Raw genomic sequence first — 25,686 nt, forward strand, 5'->3', positions numbered from 1 at the left:
TACACACAACAATCAGCAGCCTACAGATGGGAAAATGGAGGCCTAAGTGCTGCTAAAGCTGCAATGTGCAGAGCTGGGCTGTGTGGCCAAGCACTCTGTTCCAGAGTACATGCTCTTGTCCTGACATAGGACACTGTTTCCCACTCATCAGTGAATCAAAGTGTTAAATATGGGCTTTATTTCTCTTTGCAATGCCTAGCAGGGTGCCTGGGTCTTAGATGAACAGTTCTAGATAACTGATTATTTCCTGCCACTGAATTTCTAGCTCAAGACATCTCCAGATGGTGTTTTCTAAATGAAGCCACAATAACTTCTGAATTTTATAGATAAGATAGAATGCAAAAAATGCACATAAATATGCTCTTTATGGCACAATAAAATGAATATTGGGGGAACATAAATTAAGCCCTCAAAATAAGGAATGTTTCTCTCTGGTTTCTTGGGTCAACGTGGGGAAGACATCATATATTTTGGAATCTCATGTTCACTAGGAGTCTAAATAAATTACAAACCTTGACATTCCCCAAAATAAAACTCCTAAGAATATGCAAATTTGCATGGCTCAACTGTCTGCTCATTGCTCAGCCAGGTTGAAAATCAACTTCGTTGTTTTCCTTTTTTAAGAAATTAGGAAAGCTTTTAGAGAAAGTTACTTCATACACACTGAGTCAAGTGCATCTACCTGCCCAGCATGCTGGGAAGTTGGGATCAAAAAGACAACAAACAAGGCAGGGATGTGGGACACGAGGTGGGACACAGCCCATGAGAACATCCACACACAACCAACCTGGTTTTACAAGTTGAACTGACTTCAACATTTTCTCTCCCCAATTTTGAAAACTGTATAAACTTGGAAAACTGAATACAGTTGTCATTCACACCCAGATTAATCACCTTCATGTTGATTTTTCTTTCAAGGTGCCAAGTGAGAGGCAAATAGTTGCAATCAGTCAGCTGCAAGCCAGCCAAGCCCAACAAGAACTGCGTGTGAATAAGTCATTCATTTTATGAATCTCTAAGACCTTCCCTGATAGGGAGCAAAGATCTTTCTTTACTGTCTGTTCAATTATTGATTACTTCAGCACACCATCAGAATACTTTATGAGCTTTTATTAGATAAACTTCACTGAGTACAATTACCCACAATAAATTACAACCATTTTGTTGCTCACTTCAAAACATCCAGTTTTGACTTTATTAATTTTCTCTACTCTTGACTTCAGCTTTTTTATGAGCACTTTTATTCCTGTTTTCCTCTAGAAAATTTGCAGTGATTTTCACCATGATTTTTTATTTGCTTCTCATTTATCCTGAGGAAACGTTAATATAAAAATACAGGGTGGAGGAAGGGGGCAGGTACTAGAAGTAGTGTTTAAGACACTGCTTAGAACACAGCATCCCGTATTAGAGTGCCTCGGTTGGAGTCCTGGCTCCGCTCCCAATCCCAGGTACCTGTTAATATACACCACGGGAAGCAGCAGGTTACAGCTCAAGAAGTTAGTGCCCACCTTAAACCACACAACCTCCATCACTCAAAAGGGAGACTGAATTCTTGCCTCCTGGCTTCTGTGGTGGGAATTTGGAGAGTGAATCAAAGAATAGGAGATCTCTCTCTCTCTCTCATTCTCTCTCTCTTTCATTCTCTCATCTGCTTTTCAAGAAAAATAAATATTTTTTCAAAAAAATTAGAATTTACACAAGCAATAAGAGAATTAATTGTTAGAATCTGCCACCCTAGAGTTGATAAACTTCCTATTTAAAATGACTAAGTGTAACTGCTTATAATCTCATCTGGGAGCATACATTTATAAGCAAAGAGATGCTCTTCATGATGAAAATGTCCCCCACATTTGGATTTACATGAAGGGACAAGGTGCTTCCTCACTGTGTCGCCTGGTACTGTGCCATATTACTCATTTGTTCAATGAACCTTTGTGAGTGCCTACATGTACTGCAGAATATTCAATGAGTTTGGAATTACTCAATGAACACAGCAGGCAAAAGCGCAGTAACGTGAGATAAGTCTATGCCAATAGGTCAGGAAAAATAGTAATGGGGAAAAATAATACAAAGGGCATACAGTGAGAGAAGAGCATGGGAAGAACCTCTATGTTTCTAAATCTGTATCATAAAAAATGTGAAATCTGCTCATTTTATGTAAAAGGCGAAAGATTTATACGATCTGAAGAGAAACCAGAGTATATGCTCATTTTATGTAAATTAAACATAAAGTAATCCCCATCTCCTAGAGGTGAGATTCATGGAGAACAAATTCTTGCATATTTACTTCTCAATAAAACATACAAACCTATAGTTCTTTGTGAAGAAATTCATTTAGCCATCCAAGTTGACAACCAGAAGAATCTTATTCTAAGTTAACTGGTGGGCATCTTTGCAAGTCAGTAATCTTGTGCAGAAAGCTCAAGTTCCTCATCTCATACAAAAAGTCAGAAAGACGCAAGGACTGGAAGAGCTTAGCACTTATCACACAGATGCCCTTCCCTGCAGAGTCACAGACCATTCACAAATGCCTTGTTATTTATTTATTTTTTTAATTTGGAAGGCAGAAAGAGAGAGCTTCCATCGGTTGATTAATTTCCCAAATTCCTTCTACAGCCAGGTCTGGGCCAGCCAAAGCCAGGAACCTGAACTCCATCCTGGTCTCCCATGGTGTGTAGCAGGGAACCAAGTACTTCAGCCATTCCCTGCTGTGTGCCTACCAGGGTGGAGAGGGAGGTGGGAACAGAAGTGAAACAGGACTCAAACCCCAGCATCTAATATGAGATGTGGGCATCCACATAGCATCTGAACTGCTGTGCCAAAAGCTTGCCCCCATCATCCATGCTTAATGCGATATGATAGAGCATGCCATTTTAATCAATTAATTCATCTTCACACATCGTAACTTAGAAAGCAATGGTGTCACAAACAATCCATATCACACGCTTACTCACCTCTGGAAGCATATGGAAAATGCCTTGTCTAATGGGGATTTCTTTTTTACTTTCCACTTCATAAGTCATATTACTCCCAACTGGAGTGTTATTTTGAGAAACAACAAAATTTTGAATGGCATCACAACACGAAGCAAGTTTTGCTCTGCAAAGGATAAGAATAAAAGCTGACCAAGAAATAAGATTAACAAACCCAAAATAGAGACTACAATGGGTAATGCAAAGAGGCTTTTGTCACACCAACTTTCAAAAAGAAGGTAAACTGTTCACAAAGATGACATTTTATCTCATTTGATATCCTAGCCAAGATGGTAGCATGGTGGCTTATAGGTTAAAATGGCAAACTATGATAAACATACTTGTAGTCAGGTAGCAGTCAAAAAATAGAAAGCACTTGTGAATTAGCATTTTAGAAATAAAAGCTGCCACCTGAAGATATTGGTACTGATTTACATTTTTGCAGATTTTCTGTAAGGAATGGCAAATTTAAACTTGCTTCACTTATAATTTATTGTATTGTGTGATTCTTTTTGTTGGACCTGCTTTGTAGTAAGTGATTACTTAGCACTTTGGTGACTTTTACATTGTCTTTTTTTTTTTTAAGGAAAGGTGTTTTTTAAAAAAATGTACTTATTATTATTATTATCATTTTATGATACAGTTCCATAGGACCTGGTATTTCTCTTACCCACCACTCCAAATCCCCTATATTATTAATATAATATTGTTCTTCATAAAAAGTCATATGTCCATCATGGCAGACATGGACAATGGCAGAGAGTCCAGCATCTGATTGTCAAGATATAGTAAACAGCTTCATTGGGAGTCCATCTTTGTCTGGAAGTAGAGATGTATACTACATTGTATCCTCACATCTGGATATAATAGTCTCCATTACACAGTTACCATACATCCGCTTAAATGAAAAGCCACAAAATAACATCAATAGGAAGAAAAATAGAAAATTTACAACGCCATGAAGTTAAATAACATGCTACCAAATGACTAATGTATCACTGAAGAAATGAAAAAGAAAATCAAGACTCTTTTTGAAGAAAATGATACACTGTATGATTGACCTAAGAGTCAGTAAAGAATTTAATAAGAGAAAAAAATGTTTTGAAGAAATGAAAACAAAGAAACAGAAACATCAAAATCCATGACATACAGGTTTTGCTGATCTTTGTTGGTGAGATGTATCTCCTGTAGGCAAAGACTGATTTTTTTAAATTCAGTTTATTAATCTATGATGATTGACGAGTTTAAGCTATTTACATTCAGGGTTAATATGAATGGGTGGCAATTAGGTCCTGTCATTTTAGCAATGGGTTGTTCATTATTTGATTTAGTCCTCTATTTTCATTTTACCAGGATGTTCTTCACATTTGCCTTTGGTTTTGGTGGGTGCTATTCCTTTTCTCTGTCAAGAAAACATCTTTAAGTATCATTTGTAGGGCAGGTCTGGAAGAGGCATATTCTTTGAGATTTCTTTATTGTGGAAGAATTTTATTTCATCTTCAAAGACAAAGGAAAGCTTTGCTGGGTATGTTATTCTGGGCCAACAATTTTTAGCTTTTAGAATCTGAAGCATGTCACTCCATTCTTTTCTGGCATATACAGTTTCCTGTGAGAGGTCTCCTGTGAATTTAATTGGCATTCCTGTATAGGTCAATTGATATTTTTCACGTGCACATTTAAGGATCTTTTCCTTACATTCAACTAAAAAGAGCTTGATTATCACTTGAAAATTGCTTTTGGTCAGCCCTGTTGGGAGTTCTGTGCCCTTCCTGAATTCTGTTTCCCAATTCTTTCTCTAGATTAGGAAAATCTTCCTTTATTATTTCATTGAATATAGCTTTAAACCAAACTTCTCTTATTGCCCCTGACGAGGGACAGGGAGGGCAATGGATAGGCTGCAGGCATCCTCTCTGGATGAATGAAGAACTACTTTTCTGGCCTTCATTGTTGTGATTTCTTTTTAAAGATAGATAGATTATTTATTTATTTATTTATATTGGAAAGGCAGATAGAGAGGAGAAGAGACAGAGAGGAAGATCTTCCGTCCGATGGTTCACCCCCAAGCAGCCACAACGGCAGAAGCTGGGCCAATCCAAAGTCAGGAGCCAGGAGCCAGGAGCCAGGAGCCAGGAGCCTCTTTTGGGTCTCCCATGCAGGTGCAGGGTCCCAAGGCTTTGGGCCCTCCTTGACTGTGTTCCCAGGCCACAAGCAGGGAGCTGGATGGGGAGCAGAGCTGCCTGGATTAGAACTGGCATCCATATGGGATCCCAGTCCGGTCAGGGTGAGGACTTCAGCCACTATGCTATCATGCCAGGCATCATTTGTTGTGATTCTAATGAGAGTCCGAGGAAAGACTTTTTAAAAAACTTAAGTACCTGTAGATTGTCACCCCCAACTTTCCTAAGAGAGTTCAAATTATTTTCCTCACCAAAACTATAACATTCATAAGCCAAGCAAAGACCAACTGCCTCTCTGCTGATGAAGCCCGCTTCTGTCTTCCTTTCCTCTACTACCATCCTATGCTGCCTACTACACTGACTGACGATTCATAAGAAACATGGAGTGCATTCTCATTAGGTGCTAAGTATTTTGATTGTCTCACAAATGTCTGACATAAATTCTATGAAACAGGTGTAATGACACACTAATTTTATACATGGGGACAACTAGGCTCATAAAGTTAGAGGCTACATTTCACATATTCACCTTTATTTTACCTATTAAAAATGCTAAGCACTGGGATAGGTGCCATCTGCATAGTGGTCAACAAAGCAAGTGTTGTCTCTGCTTTTTCAGCACTTATGATGTGGCAGGTAAGATGGTGAGGAAGAATCAAATGATGGGTTGCAAGGTAGTAAGTGGCAAAATCAAAATTCAGACCCCCAGATGCAAACTTGTCCTTTAAACCTCACTCTCAGTGCATGCCCAACATTCCCCACAAAAGGGTTTGGAGAAATAAGCACACACACAAAAATGTTCTGGTCTGACCACTCCATCTTATTACCTGATAGATTCTTCTAGAATTCTCAGAAAGCACTTCAAAACAAAAAGGTAATATCATTAGGGTTCAACAGGCCTTCTAACACTGTTTAGGTCATGTCATTCAAAATATTCCTGGCCAGCATCCTGACTTAGTGATCTTCTCACATCCCAGAAACTGATTTGGTTCCTCTGGAGCTTATGGGCTTGTGGGCGCAGCTAAGGGGCAGCAGCATGCAGAAGGTCAGCAAGAAATAATCAGGTGGTCCTGAAGATTAATAACAAGTTATCACCATGTAGAGGCCACTGAAGGAACAAGATTTACAGGTTGTCAGTGTGTTTGCTATAACTCAGCTGTGTACCCTAGCCTGCCACCACTCCAATGTGATTTGCCTGCATCATTCATCACTAGAACAATTGTGGCTTCGACAAGAGGGGAGAGGTAGCCTACTCTGTGACAACTTTCAAACTAAACTCAGTGTGAGTGGGTCCAGTGTGGAAACTTTGTTTTCAAAGTCATGCTGAGAAGCTGGGATCTTGCCAGAGGAAGCAAACTGGAACCCATGACAGCTGGAGAGCTAATAGTGTTGACCACAGCACAGAGGAGCAGACTCCGGGAACTCACTGCACTCTTGAACATTTTAAGAGCTGTAAGGTGGAGGCCAGCGTTACAGTGCAGGGAGCAGAGATACTACCTGCAATGCTGGCTTCTCAAATGACCACTGGTTGGTGTTCTCACTGGTCCACTTCTGACCCAGCTCCCTGCTTCCGTGCCTGGAAAAGCAGTGAAGATGGCTGAAGTACTATGCCCTTGCCACCCACACGGGAGACCAGGTGGAACTCCAGAGTTCTAGCTTTGGCCTGGCCTAGCCCTCTCAGTAAGGCCATTTGGGAAGTGAACCACTGGATGGAAGATCTCTCTTTCTCTTTCTGTTTCTTCTTCTCATATACTCTGACATTCAGATAAGGAAACAATTTTAAAATGTAACTACGAGAGAAGAATTAATTGGTGTGGCCTTAAGATTGAGAATCAGAACTATGGTAGCTGACCGTTTGTGTGTCTCCTCTTTCAATTCCTATACTGAAACTGTAAGTTTCATTCATGAGGATATTAGGAGACGGAGCCTGTGGAAAGTGAGTGGGACTGGATGAAGTCATCAGGGAGAATGCTGATGAATCTGACATCATAGTGAAAAGGTGGCTGCCTACACCCTAAACAGGGAACTCTCCAGCATTTACTAGAACTGTGCAGACATCCTGATCTTGCACTTCAAGCCTCCAGAGCTGTGAGACACTAAGGTTTGCTGTGGAAGCCACTTCATCTGTAGTGTTTTGTTATAGCTACCTGAGCCAAGACAAAATCAACCCAGGGATCATTGTAGCACAAATTTGCCAAATACCAGTAGGTGATAGTTATGGTCCATTGTCATAGGAGTTACAACCTGCAGATTATTAAGTACAAATATGAATCAAATATGAGTGGGCCTTGTGCTCTAGGTGTTTGTTAATGTGAGGAGGTACGACAGAAGCTGTTATTTTGGCATTGTTTTAATATAGTGCAAAGGCACAAAGAGTTTATCACAACAGCACCTGGGAAGTGCCCTATAAGCTGAAATCAGAAGAATATTTTGTGAGGCTGGTACTATCATCATAGTGCCCAGCACACAGCAGGCACAGTTCTGGCCAGCACAGTCATTGTTGGAGCGAACCTGTAGATGTAAGATTTCTCTGTCTCTCTCTCTCCTTTGTCTCTCTGTAACTGTGTTCCTCAAATAAATACATGAATCTTTCAAAAAAGGCTCTATAGACAGTTCATGGAAACACATACTATGAAAAAATATGCATGGATTTCAGAAGCTTTTTTTTCTACCAAAGCAAACATATCACTTAGTTCCATTTTTCATAGATTTTTTTTACAGTGCTTTTGCACAGGTTAGAGTCTGAGATTTGCAAATAACGCTCCCTGGAGTCATGGTTAGGGCTGAAAATTCCTGTCCAAGCAACAGATTGCTTTTGGTTACATGGAGCAAACCACAAAACAGACCAATCATATGGGAACTGAGACCAGCAGACGGGTATGAAGCCACACAGATGGAGGAGACAATGGCGTGGGTCTTGCCCAGGTTTCTCACTGGGGACACTAGGAGAAGGAATGAGTCTAAGCAAGAGTGGGGGAGACAGTGACCTACCCAGAGGGAAGGGAGCTTCCTGTGACAGCTTTAACACCTACTACATCTAGGAACAGGCAGAGGGAGTCCCATTGCCACAGTAGAACAGATGTTAGACTGTGAAAGAAAAGCGCTGTGAGGTCTTTGAAAACAGGAGAGACAGTCAACCAGCTGTGTGGCTTCAGAAGCTGTGGGCATGGATACGAGGCCAGGTGATCTGACCTCTCAGATTCTGCCTCACACTCTCACAGTGTGAGCACTTCCTGCCTCTTAAAAAACTGTTCTCTGAAGCCGACTGTGAATTACCTAAGTGTGGAAAAAAACAAGTTCCAAAAATACAAAATCAACAGTGAAGATGAATGTTAATCTTTCTGAATATATTTAAGCTTGCAGACAAAAGAGGAAAAGAGAAAGAAAACCCCAGGTCAGTGTGCTTATTATTCAAAGTGTGAAAAGAAAAATTTATGGCCAGTCTTTGTGGATGGAGCTTATATTTTTATTGAGGTTGATATTATTAGAAGAGGAAAAAGGAAAAGTAGCAAAGTTCCTCCCTTTCCTCCTCCTCCTCCTTTTTTTTTTCCCCCTGTCTGGCAACATATTGGGATCCTGAATCAACATTCACAATCCTTGGAAAACAGTTTTAGCATGACAATGCTGAATCCATCTTATGTGTAATTATCCATGCTAGTCTGTGAAGTGTACCTTAAGGGAAATGTTCCTAGCAGATTTTATGTTGATGCTACTTGCTCTTACAAAAAGTATCCTCGTTTTCATGAAGCTCAACTTTGCAGACCCAGTGTTAATTGTATGGTTCAGGGAAAAGCAATGCACACGTATCTCAAGGGGCTCTGTTCATTCTATAGAATAGGCCAGGCAGTGGGTTTGTCAAGCCAGTTCTGCTCATGATTATTTGATTAACCTGCCTCACATACACAAATGGGCCCTAAGTTATTCCTAGAAAGGCAGCTCACTTTGCAGGTGTGTTGCCAGAGCAGCTCCCACAGACAGCTCACTGTGGAAGACATCATCTCCCAGTTCTTTGGCTTCTGTTTCTGCCTGGGTTCTGGGAACTATGCACTTGGTTCTGTGCCTCTAGCCTCTGGCTTCCCGGCAGACCTTATCTTTTCATCTCTTCTCTCAGACCTCCCCCAAAAGAAGAATCATTCCGGGTGAGACCTGGTTAACTGTCTTGAAAGTGGCACGGGAGACAAGCCACAGAGGTCACATATAGGGAGTCCTCTTCTACTGAAAGTAATGCTCAAAAGGATTACATTTTAGAAAGTTAAAATGTAATACTTTATGCTGGGTATAACCTATTTTCCACTAAGAAAAACATTAAGAAATTTTTTTGAATAGAACAAATCAAATAGGAAGTGCTGATCATATCAAGAACATTGTATAATCATTTGAAATGATCACAAAAATGAAACTGGGGCTTCCTAATATCTATACTTCCCCCTAATTGTCTGAGAACTGTAGCTACTATAGCTTATGGCTAAATCACAGCTACCGAGTTAAAGCTACTTTTAGTAAAATATTATCAATCATCAAAATGGTGCTAAACTGAAAATAATAGATATAATGTATCCAGATTTTAACATGTGATACTCTGTGCTAAATATCTGACATATTAAATACCCACTAAAAATATGACAGGCAAGCATTATCTCCATTTTAACCAATAAAGATTCTAGTTGAGAGAAGAAGTGGCTTATGCTAACAGTGATGATAATAATGGTACCAACAGGACTAATAGTCAACAAAGGAAAACGGTACCATGAAGATGATCAGACAGGAAGATCAAATTTAAAATGCTATCAAACACTGGGGATAACTAACAGGAAAGGCTGATAATAAGACACAGGGAGCCAAAGAGGGGAAAGAAACAAAACGAGGTAGGTTGGGCTGGGGAAGACACAAAGAAAGAACCAACTTCAAACTAAGCTTGTGCTTCTAAACTTAAACAGGACTCTACTCTCCCACTTGCTCTATGGAGGCTCGACTCACTTTCAGCACCATCTAGAAGGATCCTGGGTTCTTCCTGGTGAAGCTCTATTCTCCAATGATTATTCGGCTTCACAGTACAGTGTATGTGGTACAGCAGAGGACCAGCTTATGGGAACAGTCAGCCAGGAGAGTCTGGTATGTTATGAGGTTGGAAGAGCAGTGGACAGTTCAGGCCACAGGGGGACCTCATGGGATTTTAGTTTAGTCATGAGTACAATGAGAAACACAATGGGGCCCAAACTGGTTGGGGGCAGGAGTGGAAGTGGGTGAAATGCATGATGATCACTCTATAGTCTGATCTCCATTTGAAAACATCCCTCCAGTTGCTGAGCAGGGAATGTCAGAAGGATTCCACACAGCACTTGGCAACAGAGGTAAAGACCACAGAATAAGCAGAAGGTAACACTAGAGAGTGTGTACAGACAGCTTGTTTTAAAGATGTGGATGTGTAGTGAACGAGAAAGATCATTTCAGGTAGGTGAGAAGTGAGATGAAAATTAAGACTAAGATAGGATGCTGGCACACTGTAACTTTAGCGTCACCTGGCTCACAAGGAATCTATGTTTCAAGTCAAATGTACAGTCTGTGTTATTATCAAGAGTACAACAATCTAAGAAGTGCAGTAATTTCCAGGGATTTCAAAGGCAGGAAAACATTTCAGCTCCAGTAGAGCAGAAAAATTGTGGGCTTCAAACAGACACCATCTCTTTTTAACAACAATTTCATATCTAAGCTAGAAGAGAGTTGCCCACAGATGAAAACCTGAGGAAAACTGGGACAAGCCTGAGGGGCTGCATCAGTGGTGTGTGTGGTCACAAGCTGGCATCACATAGACCAGCAAGGCAGCAGAATTGATTCCAGTTTCAGGGTAACCCATAACTCTGATGGTGCAGTAGGATTTTAGTTGCAAATCCCTCGCTCTCCCACAGAATCAGGAAAGTGGGATGGGCCACACTGTTACATTCAGATAGTTGGGCATTCGTGTTTAAACCGCAGCGAATCCAGTTAGTGACAGAATAGGAGATCTGGCCTTCAAAAATGCCAACAATGCTATCAGACCACAGAGCTCCTGACCACATCCTGCCCTTTTTGCTTCTCCCTAGAAACGCTGAGAATCCCCTGTCCCTAACCACATCTGAGAGAAAAAGCACACCAAGAGACAGCTGGTTTTGGGTATCAGTGAACAAGAAAGGCACATGGGGGTAAAAGGATGAACATGATCAACCATACAGATCAGAGGAGAAACATGGTGACTTGGAGAAACCCCAACGGAGTCTAGATGGCTGATGCAGAGGGCACAGTCAGCAGAATAGGAGGATGGACACAAAGGGCCTTGCTTTTATTGTTGTGGTGACTTGGGAGGTGGAGCAGTACTAGAGATAGCTCATATGAATGATCAATCATAAAATGACCACTCAGTTGCAATGGGAAGGGTGTATGGAAGGAAATCAGTACCGACAGTAGGGTGAGAAATAGAGCACAATGTCATCCAAGCGAAAAATAACGTTGTCAGTAAAGGTGAAGATAAGACAGGCTGAGAAGATACAAAGCATGTAGGATTGATGTGGTTCAATTTATTGGACTCTGGGAAATGAGACAAAGCTCAGAATCAATTATGTCATTTGGGTTTGTGATTTGTGCAGAGCTGCCTGAAAATTAAGCCTCTGGCCAAGTCAAATAACACAGTAAAAAAGAATGGTGGGTTATGGTTGGAGGACCATTTTGCTTTTCTATTCTGTGTCTGGGATGCCAGTGGAAAATCCAAGAGAAACCATCTGGAAGTCTGGTGGAATAGTGTCTCCAGGTATCGGTTTACCCCCCGCCCCCAGTAGAATGGGGATTAAAACATGCAACTCATAAATTGTTGTGCAAATAAAATGGTATTTCTTCAATGTGGCTGCATGCAGTGGGCACGGGAAGTGTCCACTGCCTCCATTCAGAGTCAGTCCATGATTACTCACAGAAGAAGAGCAATGAGAATGCCACACCAGCAGCCGTGCAGCACAGAATTATCAGAATTTTGAGGAAGTAAACATTTGGGAACATGCAAACAAGACTTGGAGTATTGTTCTTGCCCACTCCCTCCAAAAGGTGCTACACTGAAAACAAAAAGGAAGAGAAGATGGGGCAATGTACAGAATATTTTTAAATGAAAGAGGAAGAGAACCCCAGACACCCAGCCCAGAGCATTAATTTAATTCAACTGCAAATATATATGAAATTTGAAATGAATCTATCATTCACACCATTTTTAATTTTCCTGAGGTTTCTTCCCAACTGTATCTCAGAACATTCAACTAATCCTGCAGCCATAGAAAATTTCAAGAGTATATGTGACTCTGTGCTCAAAATAGAATTAACACAGATTTCAGTCTAAAGAGAAAATGAATAAATGAGGTTTCTTCCCAACTATACCTCAGCCCATTCAATAACCTTGCAGCCATAGAAAATTTCAAAGTATATGTGACCCTGTGCTCAAAATAGAATTAACACAGATTTCAGTCTAAAGAGAAAATGAATAAAGGCAAAATTGAATCAGCAACTCAGATGACTGAGTTTTTCCATTAACAGCTATCATGGACATTGATATTTTAAAGCTTATCAACTTATTTTTGTGAACAGCACGTAAAACGAAATGAAAATAAAGTAAAATATAAACAATATGATTACTGAAGCAAAGAAAATGAAGTCAGTGGAAATACAGACTCCAAAGGGAAGAGGCAATGTTGAAACAAAGGAGAAAGCTATCTACAAGAATATCGTATCAGTGTCTAAACAGCATAAGGCATCAAGTACAGACATTGCAAGTAACCTTGTAAAACAAAAGAGGATCTGAAAGGCAGAGCGGCTTAGAAAGGGGCGTATTTATAACAGGAGAACCGAGCAATATAGTCAATATTTAGTACAGCATGGGAGGCTAAGTTTTGAAATGGAATTGAGATGAATGAATCCCATGTGGGTGTGATTTATGTTTATGACAAAGTCTGAACTCGGAAGACTTAGCAGAGGAGCCAGTCTGAAACGTACTATGCATGGTACCTTCTATCATTGAACACAGCAGAAGTAATGCTGAGTTGTGGTTTTGTTGCTTTTCGAAATGCACAGGTATGCTATACGCCATGACACAGAGAAGATGATGTGACAGGTAGGAACTGTGGAAAATCATCTTGGCAAGAAAAAGCAACTTTCCCAAACTGAATTCTGACCCAAAATACCTATCAAAAAGCACACACATTTTACTAAGCTTAAAAAAAAAACCAGAAAATCTGTATTGCCTGCAGCTGTCATCATAGTCACCCCACATGAATTGTAAGCAGCAAACATTTAAAGGGAATGGAAAGGAGAATAGCTTCTCAGGGAAAAAAGAACACGGTTTTACAATCAAAAGAAGCCCCAAACAGAGATGACTCTGCATCTCTCCAAGAAATCTGTACCACAGAACACACACAGTATTCAGTAAACGCTGATTGAATGAAAAAGTGTAAACTCATAAGACACTAACCAAAATCCAGCAATATGACTACTATGGGACAAATACTTTCAAAGAGTCCTGAAAACTTTATGTGTCAAACTAAGTGTGGTTGTCTAAGTTCATGACTTCTTGCAAAATATTAACTCATTTATGTATTAATTTGCAGGATTTTTATCCTTTTGAAATGCTAAATCACTAAATGACACTTTCAATGATATAACTGTCACACAGTTGAAATAAGCATATATGATGTTGTATGTAAGTTTATTCTGTTTAACACCATGTTTTCCGAAGAGGTTGAAAAAATGAGATCAACACAGCAGTTGTCATTTTAGAAATATTAATGAATGCAACGCTGGAATCTTGCCTTAGATATCCAACAACCAGAAAGACAAACCAGCAACTCCCAAGAAAATTTAATTTAATCAAACCTGAAGGGATAATTCCAGTCTTAATAAAGTTGCTGCCATATAACAGTTATCTGTAACAAAGTAAACAGGTACAAAGTACCTGTTTTATAAATCATTTGAAACGTATCTTCTTTGCATGAGTCTTAAGCATGTGCACTGACAGAATAGCACTGTTCTTCACCACTGGGTTTTCATGTGATTGATAATATTCTGCCTCTTGGATTCCAATCCACTTCTATGAAACCTGAAAATAATTTTCAGTTAAATGGAATGAGAAAATCCAAAAGAAACTGAAAAACAAAATAATAACATTCACTTTTTTGGGGGGGGAAGTAAAGTTAACATGAAAATTAAGCACTGTGGCTGTGTATCTATTGGTTTTCTGTAATTGGTTACACAAATGAATGCAGTTCTTCTAAGGTAGAAAATCATTCAAGAAGCTAATGTAGTAATTACCATGCAACTTACTTATGGAATCCAAGACTAATTACTGAAGCTCAAAGATCTTCTGCTGGGATAAAACCTGCTTACCAGAAGTTCCCAGAGCTTCACAAAAGAGACTTAAAGGGTGAAATAGAAGAGGTAGATATGCAAGGGTAGGAGGAATTTCATACCATGTGTAATTTAAATATAAGCATCTCAATGTTATATTCTCAATCTCAGCTTGTCACACTAAAGTAACTGATATGCCATCAATTTCTACAAATGAGAGGGGGAGAATGTGGAAATTTCTTAAGACTGAAATCCATGTAAACGTTCATAAATTAATCTGTGTGTTGGCAAGTTCTAAGGGGGAAAAATGAATATATTCTAACAGGAGAGTTAATACAGGGGTTTTAAATGTAAAAAAAGCAGACACCTCAACACAGTTGACCTCATATAGTTGTGTCTAACCAATATTAGCCACCAAGGCAAAACAGGAAGCAAGATACCTTCAACTCTGACTTCATCCCTCTTGAAGTTCCAAGTTTAGAAGCAACCTGATCCCATGTCACACTCAAGCTTGTGGTATACGTACAGTCCTGAGAAATACTGCAGTCCATTTGGGATATTCTAGACTCCTTGTGAATCCAACAGAAGTTTGGATCCTTTTCCCAGAAACATGCACAAAAGTTCCCATACAAGGGTTTTATGAAACAACAGAAGTGAACTTCTAAGAACTTTTCAAGTTAAATCTCTTGTGTTTGCAGGTAAAGGTTAAGAGGAGATAGAAACTGAAACACTGAGAGCATTAGGTTACCAACTTCTCAGAGCCACAGTCAAGTTTTGAAAAATGAATAAAAGCCTCAGAACCTGTAACAAAAGAACAAACTATACCACTGTGCAAATAAAAGTAAAAAATTAAAGGCAATATTTGTTACCTAAGTCAACTTTATTTATTCTTTTTTTTTCACTCAAATGCAACAAACTTTAAAGTAATCACAGATCATCAAAGCTACAGTAGTACAACATTCTTTTTTTTTTTTTTTTAAAGATTTTATTATTATTGGAAAGCCGGATATACAGAGAGGAGGAGAGACAGAGAGGAAGATCTTCCATCCAATGTTTCACTCCCCAAGTGAGCCGCAATGGGCCGGTGTGCGCCAATCCGATGCCGGGACCAGGAACCTCTTCCGGGTCTCCCACGCGGGTGCAGGGTCCCAAAGCTTTGGGCCGTCCTCGACTGCTTTCCCAGGCCACAAGCAGGGAGCTGGATGGGAAGTGGAGCTGCCAGGAATAGAACCGGCACCCATATGGGATCCCGGGGCTTTCAAGGCGAGGACTTTAGCTGCTAGGCCACGCCGCCAGGCCCCAGCAGTACAACATTCTTAACCACTGGTTTGACAAAGGTGTAAAATTAAGTTTAAGAAAACCATATTTCAGCAATAAATATTTGGTGTGGAATTTGCTGTATCTTAGCATTTATATTTTTCTACACCAAAAAAAAAGGTCTTCTCCATGTATTTTGGAGTTTCAAAGTCAGTTCAAACATGGTCTATCCAAAGTGGGCTTATTCTACTTTCTTAAAATGTTGACTCATTTTAGAGGCAGAATTGAGTGAGGCAGAGGAATAGCAATGTGGTGGGGGAGGGAGATGGGTAAAGGATGTCTTCTGTCTATTGGTTTATTTCTCAAATTATGGCAAGAATGAGAATGAGGCCAGGTTGAAGCCAGGAGCCAGGAACTCCATCTTGGTGTCTCCCACAAGGGTGCATGTGTGGTGGGTTCCAGGTACTTAGGCCATCTTTAACTTTTTTTTTTTTTTGATGTATCAGCAGGAAACTGGACTGAATTGAAATAGCTAGGACTTAAATCAACACCATCATATGGGATGCTGGTATAACAAGCAGTAGTTTGAAAACACTGGTTTAACTCACTGTGTCACAAGATCTGCTCCCACTGGCCTGTAAGAGGGCTGAGTCTGGTCAAAACCAGGAGTTAAGAATTCAATCTAAGGAACAGGAGTAAGAACTCAGCTTGGGCCATCATCTGCTGCCTCCTGCGTTGTGCATCAGTGGGAAATTATACAGAAACCAGAGGTAGGTCTGAAGCTCATGTACTTGTAATATGGGTTGCTGGGACTCTAGTGGCAACTTAGGCACTTGCCACAACACTCGCCCTCAAAGTGGGCTTATTTTGAAAGCAATTTCTCTCCAAAATCTTCATTTTTGTCAGCAGCTCCATGATTATTCCCAATCAACCAAATCCCAATGTTTCATTTTATTTTTCTTCCTCAGTTAAAGAACCAGAAGTAAATCACCCAAGATCCATCAAGTCCTTGAGCTAGAAGTCAACTCATCAAGTCCAGGTCATGTACCTATTTATTGTGTAGCAACTATATGCTAGACACTGGAGATAGAAAGACAATAAAATACTTAGTGTCCCAAAAGAACTTGACATAAATACTTCAGCTCATGCAACACTATATTGATCAAACAAGTGCATTCATTATGTCATTAACTTGCTAGCAAAATATGCCTTGTGTTCCTTAACTCCGATCATCAGAGCCTTATGCATAAATAGGTCATCCACTGTCTGTCTTTTAGTGTAAGCTCATATTTCTTGCCCAACTGGTACTGAAATTTTGCGGCCTTTATTGCTGAGTCTCTCTCTCTCTCTCTTTCACTGTCCACAAACCTGACAGCTACAGCTCAAGTCCTGTTATTCTCCACAAACTGCTTCAAGGAATTATATCCTACAGTGATCTTGTATTGATAGATCATAGCATTAGTATAAATCATTTTTATATACAACCATAAATATTCATATTTTTCTGTCTTGTCCTTCCAAACTAACTATAAATTCTTTGCAGTCAGTAAGAAAACTATGCATTTCCCTTATTTATTTTTATGCATCCATTTACTTAATATATTTATGGAGGCCTTGTTTTGTACCCAACACTAGATCAAGCACAAAGGGGTGTAAAGTGCTTTGACCTAGAAAATCCTAAGCCAATATTTGTTAATGAATATATTTTATCCCCTTTACCAGGGAGGACAATAATTATTTAAGAAGAATAACTTTTATGCTATCTAGTTTTTAAATCATTTGACCACTGCTATGGTGTAAATAAAATGTGACTAATTCAGATTGTTCAGTTTTAACCTAAGCGTTTTGAGTTGATGATAGTGAGAAGGCAGAAACTTAAAACACAGTTGTGGTGTTTGGAAGGTAACCTGGCAGGAGGTCTTTAGGTCATGGTGGGCAAGTCCTTAAGAAGGAGTTAGTTATAAAAGCTTCAGTTATCTCAGCCATTCTCTCTGCTCATCGTGTGATTGTTCTGCTACTCCATTACAACCATCTCTGGTCTCTTCAGAGAGCCAAATAAATAGGGCTTAAGTGAATCGGGGGTAGAAACCTCTAAAACCATGAAGCAAAATAAACCCTTCTTCATTCATATATAGCCTATCCCCAGTATTCTGTGATAGCAAATAGTGAAACCATATCATTTTTAAGTTATGCCACATGTCAATAGTGGGAGGATTCAATAATTGACTTAGAGGTATATCTAGAATATATCCATTGGTTTATATTCAATAGAATTTTATATAATTTTTGTAATGGCTACTAAAAACATTAATATCTTTTTGGGGCTCACATTTTACTTTTCAAAAATTTGCTATAAAATGCTGTAAATAGATAAAATAGAAAACTGCTTGGCATTCATAATAACAGAGGACATTTCTATTTCATTATAAATAGACTAGAGGCTCCCTACATTTGGCTAGCTACATTAATAAATTGGGAAGATAGGCCATTTGTTATGTGATTGCAGATTTCTGTTGAGAATTTATATAACTTACAAATATGCCCATTAAAATACATTACTATGTTATAAATATTCATGTAAATAAATAAATGTCACTATGAATGTTTTCTTGAATGACAACAAACAATAAGTGATATAGCCCCAGATGTCTACTTCAATTGACCCCAAAGGGATGAATAGGTCACTGAGTAAGCATCACAGTTGCCAATGAGCTTTTAATACTGAGGTCATATTAAAGTAAAAGGAAGCCATCCATTTATAGAGCTTCTGTCCATCACAATCAGCAGCAGTAACACTCAGGCAGTTTTGGATTTAAATAGATTGATTTAAGAAAAAGAGAACAAAAAAAAATTTCTAAAGAAAATACATTTAAAGCATATGTTTATGCAATCAACTTACAGAGAAAATTTAAGGCTGTGAAAAACATTACCTTCATCCATAGAGGATTTACTGTCACCTTTGTTGGGCACCTAGGCTAAGGGCAGGTCTGCAAATCCAAACAAGGCTAGAAATGATTCAGATTTGTCCTTCAGTCCTTTGGAGAGCTGCCCTTTCAAGGGTTGCTGGAAACTCTGCTCAGCTTCTCAGTCACTTTACATCCACAGGTTCCTTGTGAGAAAAGGCATTGCCATGCTGGGTTCACCTCCTGCTATGCTTTGCACATTCCTTTGGGTGGCTCCCAAAGGCTAGTACAGAAAGGTTGGATCCAAAAAATCTTGAATGGCACTGAGGTAGCAGAAACTGCTATGGCAGACCTGGTAGGAAGTGACTAGGCTGTTTTGTTGGGCCTACGATCTAATCATGTGGGTTTACAAGGTCAGACAGACACAGACACAAGCACTGTAAGTTGTTATGCCATGGTCTCTGCCACCTCAGGATTCTGCCAGCAAGAATGCTGTCACCAGATGCTCAATCAAGAAGGCCTCCCAGTTTTGAACCTTCAGTACCATGTGCCAATATAAACCTCCTTTTGTTATAATTTAGTTTCTCCAGGTAGCATGTTATAGTGATGAAAAGCTGACTAACATGCCATTCCTGGCTTCCCTCTGCTTCTGTATCTTCGATCTATGAATTCTCTCTGCCTTTGTAGGCTACTCAATGCATTTCAAAAGGTGTTTTGTCTACATTTTATTTGTCCATATTATCCCTAGGAGAGAATAAGCAGAAAGAGAAGTCCCTCTGTCTCTACTTGGATTATAGCTGTCACTACTCTTTCTGGTTAATTACATTGGACTAATCCTCAGTAGCACAACATAGCATAATATCTCAATGCCCCCTTCTTCCTTTCTTTGTTTATTCTGTAAGTATAGCAAGGTCTCTCAAAGACAGACTTTATTGCCACTCACTATCTTGTGACTGTTTAGGCTATGATTATCTGTCCAACTTTTTACTGATCTCTCTGCTACCAGGATTTCCCCACAAGCCCTGGGTAGGATTGTGTAGAACAAAATATCCTGAAAATAAAACAGCACAAGAGGAATCATTTTTTAAGCCTCTTATCCTGAACTGCCTGTTAGGAAATGTACATACTGACACGGTACATACTGGAAGTCATGGCATCCATGTGTCCTCCCAATGGAGAATGTCCACTTTCAGCTTTGATCCAGTCGGGAAGTCACTTGCCCCCAGAATTCCTCTCTCATATTGGGAGCAGAATCAAAGACGCTGGCCCAACCATACCAGCAAACACTGACTGAAGGAGGAGCAGCACAGGGCAAGCAAGAACAGTTCCATTCTCACAGGAAAAAGAGTCAATCAGTTGATATTTCTTTGAGCTCTTCGGGAAGAAGCCAATAATCACTAGTCATAAAAACCTAATGCTTAAACTAAACTTTGAAAATACAATCAACTAACGACAAATCTCTGAATTGATAATAAAATAAAGCAATCTGGCATGAGACAAAACTTCTGTCAGACACACAGAAAACTGTAAGAATGGGTAGTGAAAAAAAAAAGCAAAGTAGCACGATTTATATCAGATAAGCACAGAACAACTGACTTAGCTCCATACAATGTGGGGATGGTAGGACACCAGGTTGCCAGGTGAGTATTCATGTACCCACAGAATGTGGCTGCAACACTGAATTGTTGGGTGGGATACAAGTTCTCTAGCACAACAGATACTTCTCTGATGGCCAATAGATACCCTAGCCTTGTCAGGTCGGTAGTTCCTCTCTAGGTTGTTACCTAAAGCAATTCATACTTCTGGATGACATCTGTGTTGGAAGTTAACAATGAAAACAGGAATATGCAAAAAGGCAAAATAGGGGCTGGCACTGTGGCATATACTGGCTAAAGCTGCCAACGGCAGCTCTGTCATCTCAGATGTGTTCCAGTTCAAGTCTTGGATGCTCCACTTCTGAAGCGGCTTCTCACTAACAGCCTAGAAAAGCAGCAAGAGATAGCCCAAGTGGCTAGGTCCCTGACACCTATATAGAAAGACTGGGAGAAGCTCCTGGCTCCTGGCTTTGGATCTGCCCAGGTCCAGCTGTCACAACCATTTGAGAAGTAAACCAGCAGATGCAAGATACTTCTCTCTTCATCTCCCTACCCCCTTCTCTCTCTGTAATTCTGAGTTTTCAAAAAAATATTTTTAAAAAAAACCTGAAATCTCTCTGCCAAACTCCTACTTAAATAAACAAACAGCAACAACAAAAACTTACTTAAAAAAAACTTTCATTCTAAAGTGTAGGATAACAGTTGTTATTCTTTCCTTCCATAGCTTTCCAAACATTCCCTAATACTATCATGTATTAGTTACAGAATAATTACATAAAAATACAGAGATAAAATATACTAAAATTGAATACAAAGCACAATATTTTTTTCTTTTAAATGTGGAACTTTTTGTAATTACTTTTAGTAGTAAAATGATAAATTTCTGTACAGCAATGGTCAGGTAACACCTTGTACCTCACGAGAGGGCCTTAGGATTTATTTATTGTTAATGTCTGCTGGCCTCTTCCACATTTTTTATAATTATCTATTGATTTACTCATTTACTTATTGAAAAGGTGGACAGACAGAATGAGAGAGAGAGTTATCATCCACTGGCTCACTCCCCAATGCCAACCACAGCTAGGGCTAGGCTAGGGCCAGAGTCAGGGGCCAAGAACTCCATCCACATGTCCCTTCATTACCTGAGTCATTACCACTGCCTCTCAAAGCCTCCATCAGCAGTAGGGAGCATCTGTCAGGAACTGCAGCCAGGTCTCGAACCCAGGCACACTAATGTGGGATGCAGGCATTTTAACAGGCATTTTGTCCATTAAATCAAGTGCCTGCCATCCCTCCTTTATCATTCTTTAGCATGACATCTTGCTTCTTTTTCTACCAAAAAAATTGAACAAAACTATTTTAATGTCATATTATTTATGAGAAAACTTTTTTTTTACCTAAAATCCTCATATTCTTTTGCTTGTCGCTTCCATGGGCAGCTCTGTATGTTTGTGATAATCCGGAGGAAGTCATCCTCTGAGTACCTGAAAGTTAAATGTCAATGGAATTAGGAAATGAATATTTCACTCAAAAGTCTTCTTTGAGGACATGTTTTTATAATCTACTCACTTGAACCCTCTATATATTTCCTGAAATAAGGAAAGTACATTCCCTTCAAAACATCTAGAAGCATACAATTTGCAAATATTTATTATGTGGATTTAGAAATCTGTAAGCTGTACATATCTTAACCAGGTCTAGTATTAAAACTGTGATTGTGTACCAACCTGTGTGTTTGTGAGTATGTATGTGTGCATTGTAACTATGTGGTTGATATTTTTCTTTATTTACTTTCTGATAGATTTACTGGGGGTATATTGATAAAATTTCCTCAAAGCAATTACCTCAGGCTTTAACTTTTAGTAGAACATCCAAAAGCCAGATTAAATACATGAGATGTATTTGATGTAACAAAGCCATAGAACAAGCAGGATAATCTGAGACACACTGAATAGAATCCCAGTCCAAAGCACTCGCTCCATCTAAAATGCCACCATCCTTTTAGGCACAGACCATTGCAGTTTTCTCAAGGTTCTCATCTAACATCCAAACACTGTTTTGAGTGAGAAAGCCCTTAAAGTGTTGGCTTAAACAGCTAAGTGATTCTTTTGCCATTGGAGATCTAGGCTCTGCAACAGTAAGATGGAAGACATGTTGGTTAGGGGGCAAGGAAGGGGAAGAGCAGCAAAGGGCTGTGTCTTGGAAAATCACTACCCCATCCACACTGAATAACTGAATATCTTTTCAAGTCTGTGACTAAAAGCAAGTGTTTCTTACAGGTGAGGAGCTTAGTCAGCCCTGCAGCTCCTGCATCCTGAAATGTACCTTCCTTTGGGTTTCTCTTCCTTCATTGTTGAATCAAACCACTTGTCCTGGGTTCCCAGTGACCCAGCTGGGAAAAGCTAAACATCTCGAAAGACTCCATTAAATATTAAAGAGAAGCAAAGCAAAGAGTTACCATGGGAGAGATTAAAAACAGTTTTACAGCACCAAAGCTTCTACCTCTAACAGATATACATTATTTCATAGGTCCTACAACCCAAAGTTTTGTCTATATATCAAACTTGCTTAGCTGAAGTAACTACTGCCTATCTACACATGATGGAAACATACTCTGGAATCCTGTGCAAATCATCGTTTAGCCAGAGACAAGAAAGATACATTCAGCAATCTACTCAAGACTTTTTCTGATTCTGGTTCTTTAGGAGGGACACACCACCACAGCAAGCCTCTCCCATCTGGGGAAGTTTTTTCTACCACCAAGCCATGGTTTTAAATCATTTAACATTGAAAATAAGACAACAGTTCAAGCACTATGTATACAAGGTCTCTGAGGAAAAGTAATGAAAGATCCACTTTCTTACAACTCTCAATGAAACTGACAATGAAAAGGGAGGGGTCAAACACAAATATCATATCTAACTAAGATAATGAGAAGTGTATTTTAAGACATCATGATTGGGGCTGCCACTGTGGCTTAATAGGTAAAGTCATGACCTGCAATAGCAGCATCCCTTGTTGGTGCCAGTTCCTGTCCTGGCTGCTCCACTTCTAATCCAGATCCCTGCTAATGTGCCTAGGAGGGCGTTTGAGGACAGACCAAGTCCTTAGGCCTTGTTTGTTTGGGATACCCAAACAAAGCTTCTGGCTTATAGGTTTGACTTGGCCCAGCTCCGGTGACTGCAGTCATTTGGGGAACGAACCAGCAGAAGGAAGATGTTTTTGATCTAGCTACCTGCTGATGTCCTGGGAAAGCAGCAGAGGACAGCCCAAGTGGGGAACCTGGAAGAAGCTCCTGGCTCCTGGCTGAGGCATGTCCCATCTCTGACCATTGCAGCCATATGGGGAGTGAACCAAGGATGGAAAATCTTTTTCTTCTTTCTCATTACCTCTCCGAAACTCTTTTAAATAAACAAATCGTTTAAAAAAAGACTTCAAGATAGAAGTTAACATGAAAACACATTAACTGGAAGTTTATCATCCTTTCATGAAACTTAATATGACAGAGATTAAATTTTTATACAATGTGATTTACTAAATGAAAAATAAATTTCTCATGATATGTCTAAGATAATCAGATGAGTGACATAGCAATAGAAACTATAGAAAAAACACATAAAATGACTGAATGAAAAATAGAGAATCAGTTAAGCTAACACTAAGTAGCCTAATATAGACATAATTACAATATCAGCAAGAGAAAACAAATTTAAAGGAAATTTTTTCAAATTTAATATTATCTATAGATACACAGCAAGCTCAAAAAACCAAAATGCCCAGCAAACTCAAAGCTCAAGGAACAACTTCACTATTATATTTAAATTTCTTTAAATCAGTAATTAAGAGAAAACCTGAAAAGTAGAGGGAAAAGTTCATTACAAAGTAAAATGTAATCACAGAAGAACTCAATCAAGAAAAAGGCAGAAAAAAGAGGGAAAGGAACTCAGTCACGTGAACAGGCACAATAAATGTAAGAGATCTAAACATAGATATTAAAAGGCAGAGAATGTTAGACTGGGTTCTAACAGAGGAAATAATGATTTGCTGTCCATAGGAAACCAATTTCATACAAACAAGTAAATAAACTAAAAGTAAAAATACTGGAAAAGATATACCACAGTAAGACTATATATATATATATATACACACACACATATATATACATATATATACATATAATTTATATGAAAAGTTGGAATGGCTATATATTTTAAAAGATTTATTTATTTTCATTGCAAAGTCAGATATACAAATGTAGACAGAGAGGAAGATCTTTCATCCGATGATTCACTCCCCAAGTGACTGCAATGGCCAGAGCTACGCTGATCTGAAGCCAGGAGCCAGGAGCTTCTCTCTGGGTCTCACACGCGGGTGGCTTTGGGATGTCCTCTGATACTTTCCCTGGCCACAAGCAGGGAGCTGGATGGGAAGAGGGGCTGCCGGGATTAGAACCGCCACCCATATGGATTCCGGTGCATTCAAGGCAGGGACTTTAGTTGCTAGGCCACCACACCAGGCCCGGAGTGGCTATATTTATAGTAAATTCCTAAACAGGGAATATTACAGTGAAAAAATTAAAGACAAAAAAAAAAAACCAATGTGATATCAAAAGATGGTTCATTGTAATAAAAAATTACATTGATAAATGTATTGCTGCACTGATCAGAAATGTTAAAAGCAAGGTACAAACAACCAATGACAAGAATGTGAGAGTGCAGTATTAACAGTCCGACTGATAGAACAGTAAAACAACTTTACCCCCAAAATATGGTGACCTACGTGCAATTGAATTCACTCAATAAATGACAAAAATTGCCAAATCTCCCTCAAGAAAAAACAAATAATATAAATAATCCCACAGTAAAATCTGGTCAAGAACGGATTTACTGGACAATTTTATCCAACGTTCTTCATGAACTCTTAGAAATTCAATGTAGGGAGCCTTTCCCAATTCACTCTGTAAGAACATTTTACCATAACACTCCTCTTCCCTATAAAAAAACAGAAGAAAAGCAAAAAAAAAATTATTAAAGAAAATAGCAAACCAATATGGCAAATACAGATGCAAAAATCCTCAACAAACTGTTACTGAATTGGATCCAACAACCTGCACAGAGGTTAAGAGGTTAGGACCAAGTGAGGTATGCATCCTAAATGGTGTCCTAGCTTATCAGAAAAGTTATGAATGCAGCTTGCCATATTAATAGAGTAAAACAAAGAAAACACAAATGATAATTTCATTACATGGGGGGGAGCATTTGATCCAACACAACTTGACAAAAACTCTGAGTACATTCAGTATAGAAGGAACCTTCCACAACTTAACAAATATCATCTATAGTTAAGTACACACTTACTGGTGAAAGACTGAATACTTTGCTCCTAATATCAGGAACATAGCAAGAGGTCCACTCCCACCATCACTATCCCT

The 25,686-nt window shown here is 39.2% G+C and overlaps 1 protein-coding gene across 1 annotated transcript in view; it reads right to left on the reverse strand.

Annotated features, from left to right (window-relative positions):
• Nucleotides 1-25,686, reverse strand: part of ST8SIA6 (ST8 alpha-N-acetyl-neuraminide alpha-2,8-sialyltransferase 6) — a 119,759-nt gene that overhangs the window by 10,374 nt on the left and 83,699 nt on the right. The window contains exons 4-5 of the mRNA XM_004578581.2: nt 21,653-21,739; nt 2,955-3,099 (exon numbers count right to left, since the gene is read on the reverse strand). Of these exons, the coding sequence (XP_004578638.2) occupies nt 2,955-3,099; nt 21,653-21,739 (232 nt within the window). The remainder of the gene's footprint in view (nt 1-2,954; nt 3,100-21,652; nt 21,740-25,686) is intronic.

The sequence above is a fragment of the Ochotona princeps genome, chromosome 10 (genome assembly GCF_030435755.1).
Source record: "Ochotona princeps isolate mOchPri1 chromosome 10, mOchPri1.hap1, whole genome shotgun sequence".
NCBI classification, from domain to species: domain Eukaryota; kingdom Metazoa; phylum Chordata; class Mammalia; order Lagomorpha; family Ochotonidae; genus Ochotona; species Ochotona princeps.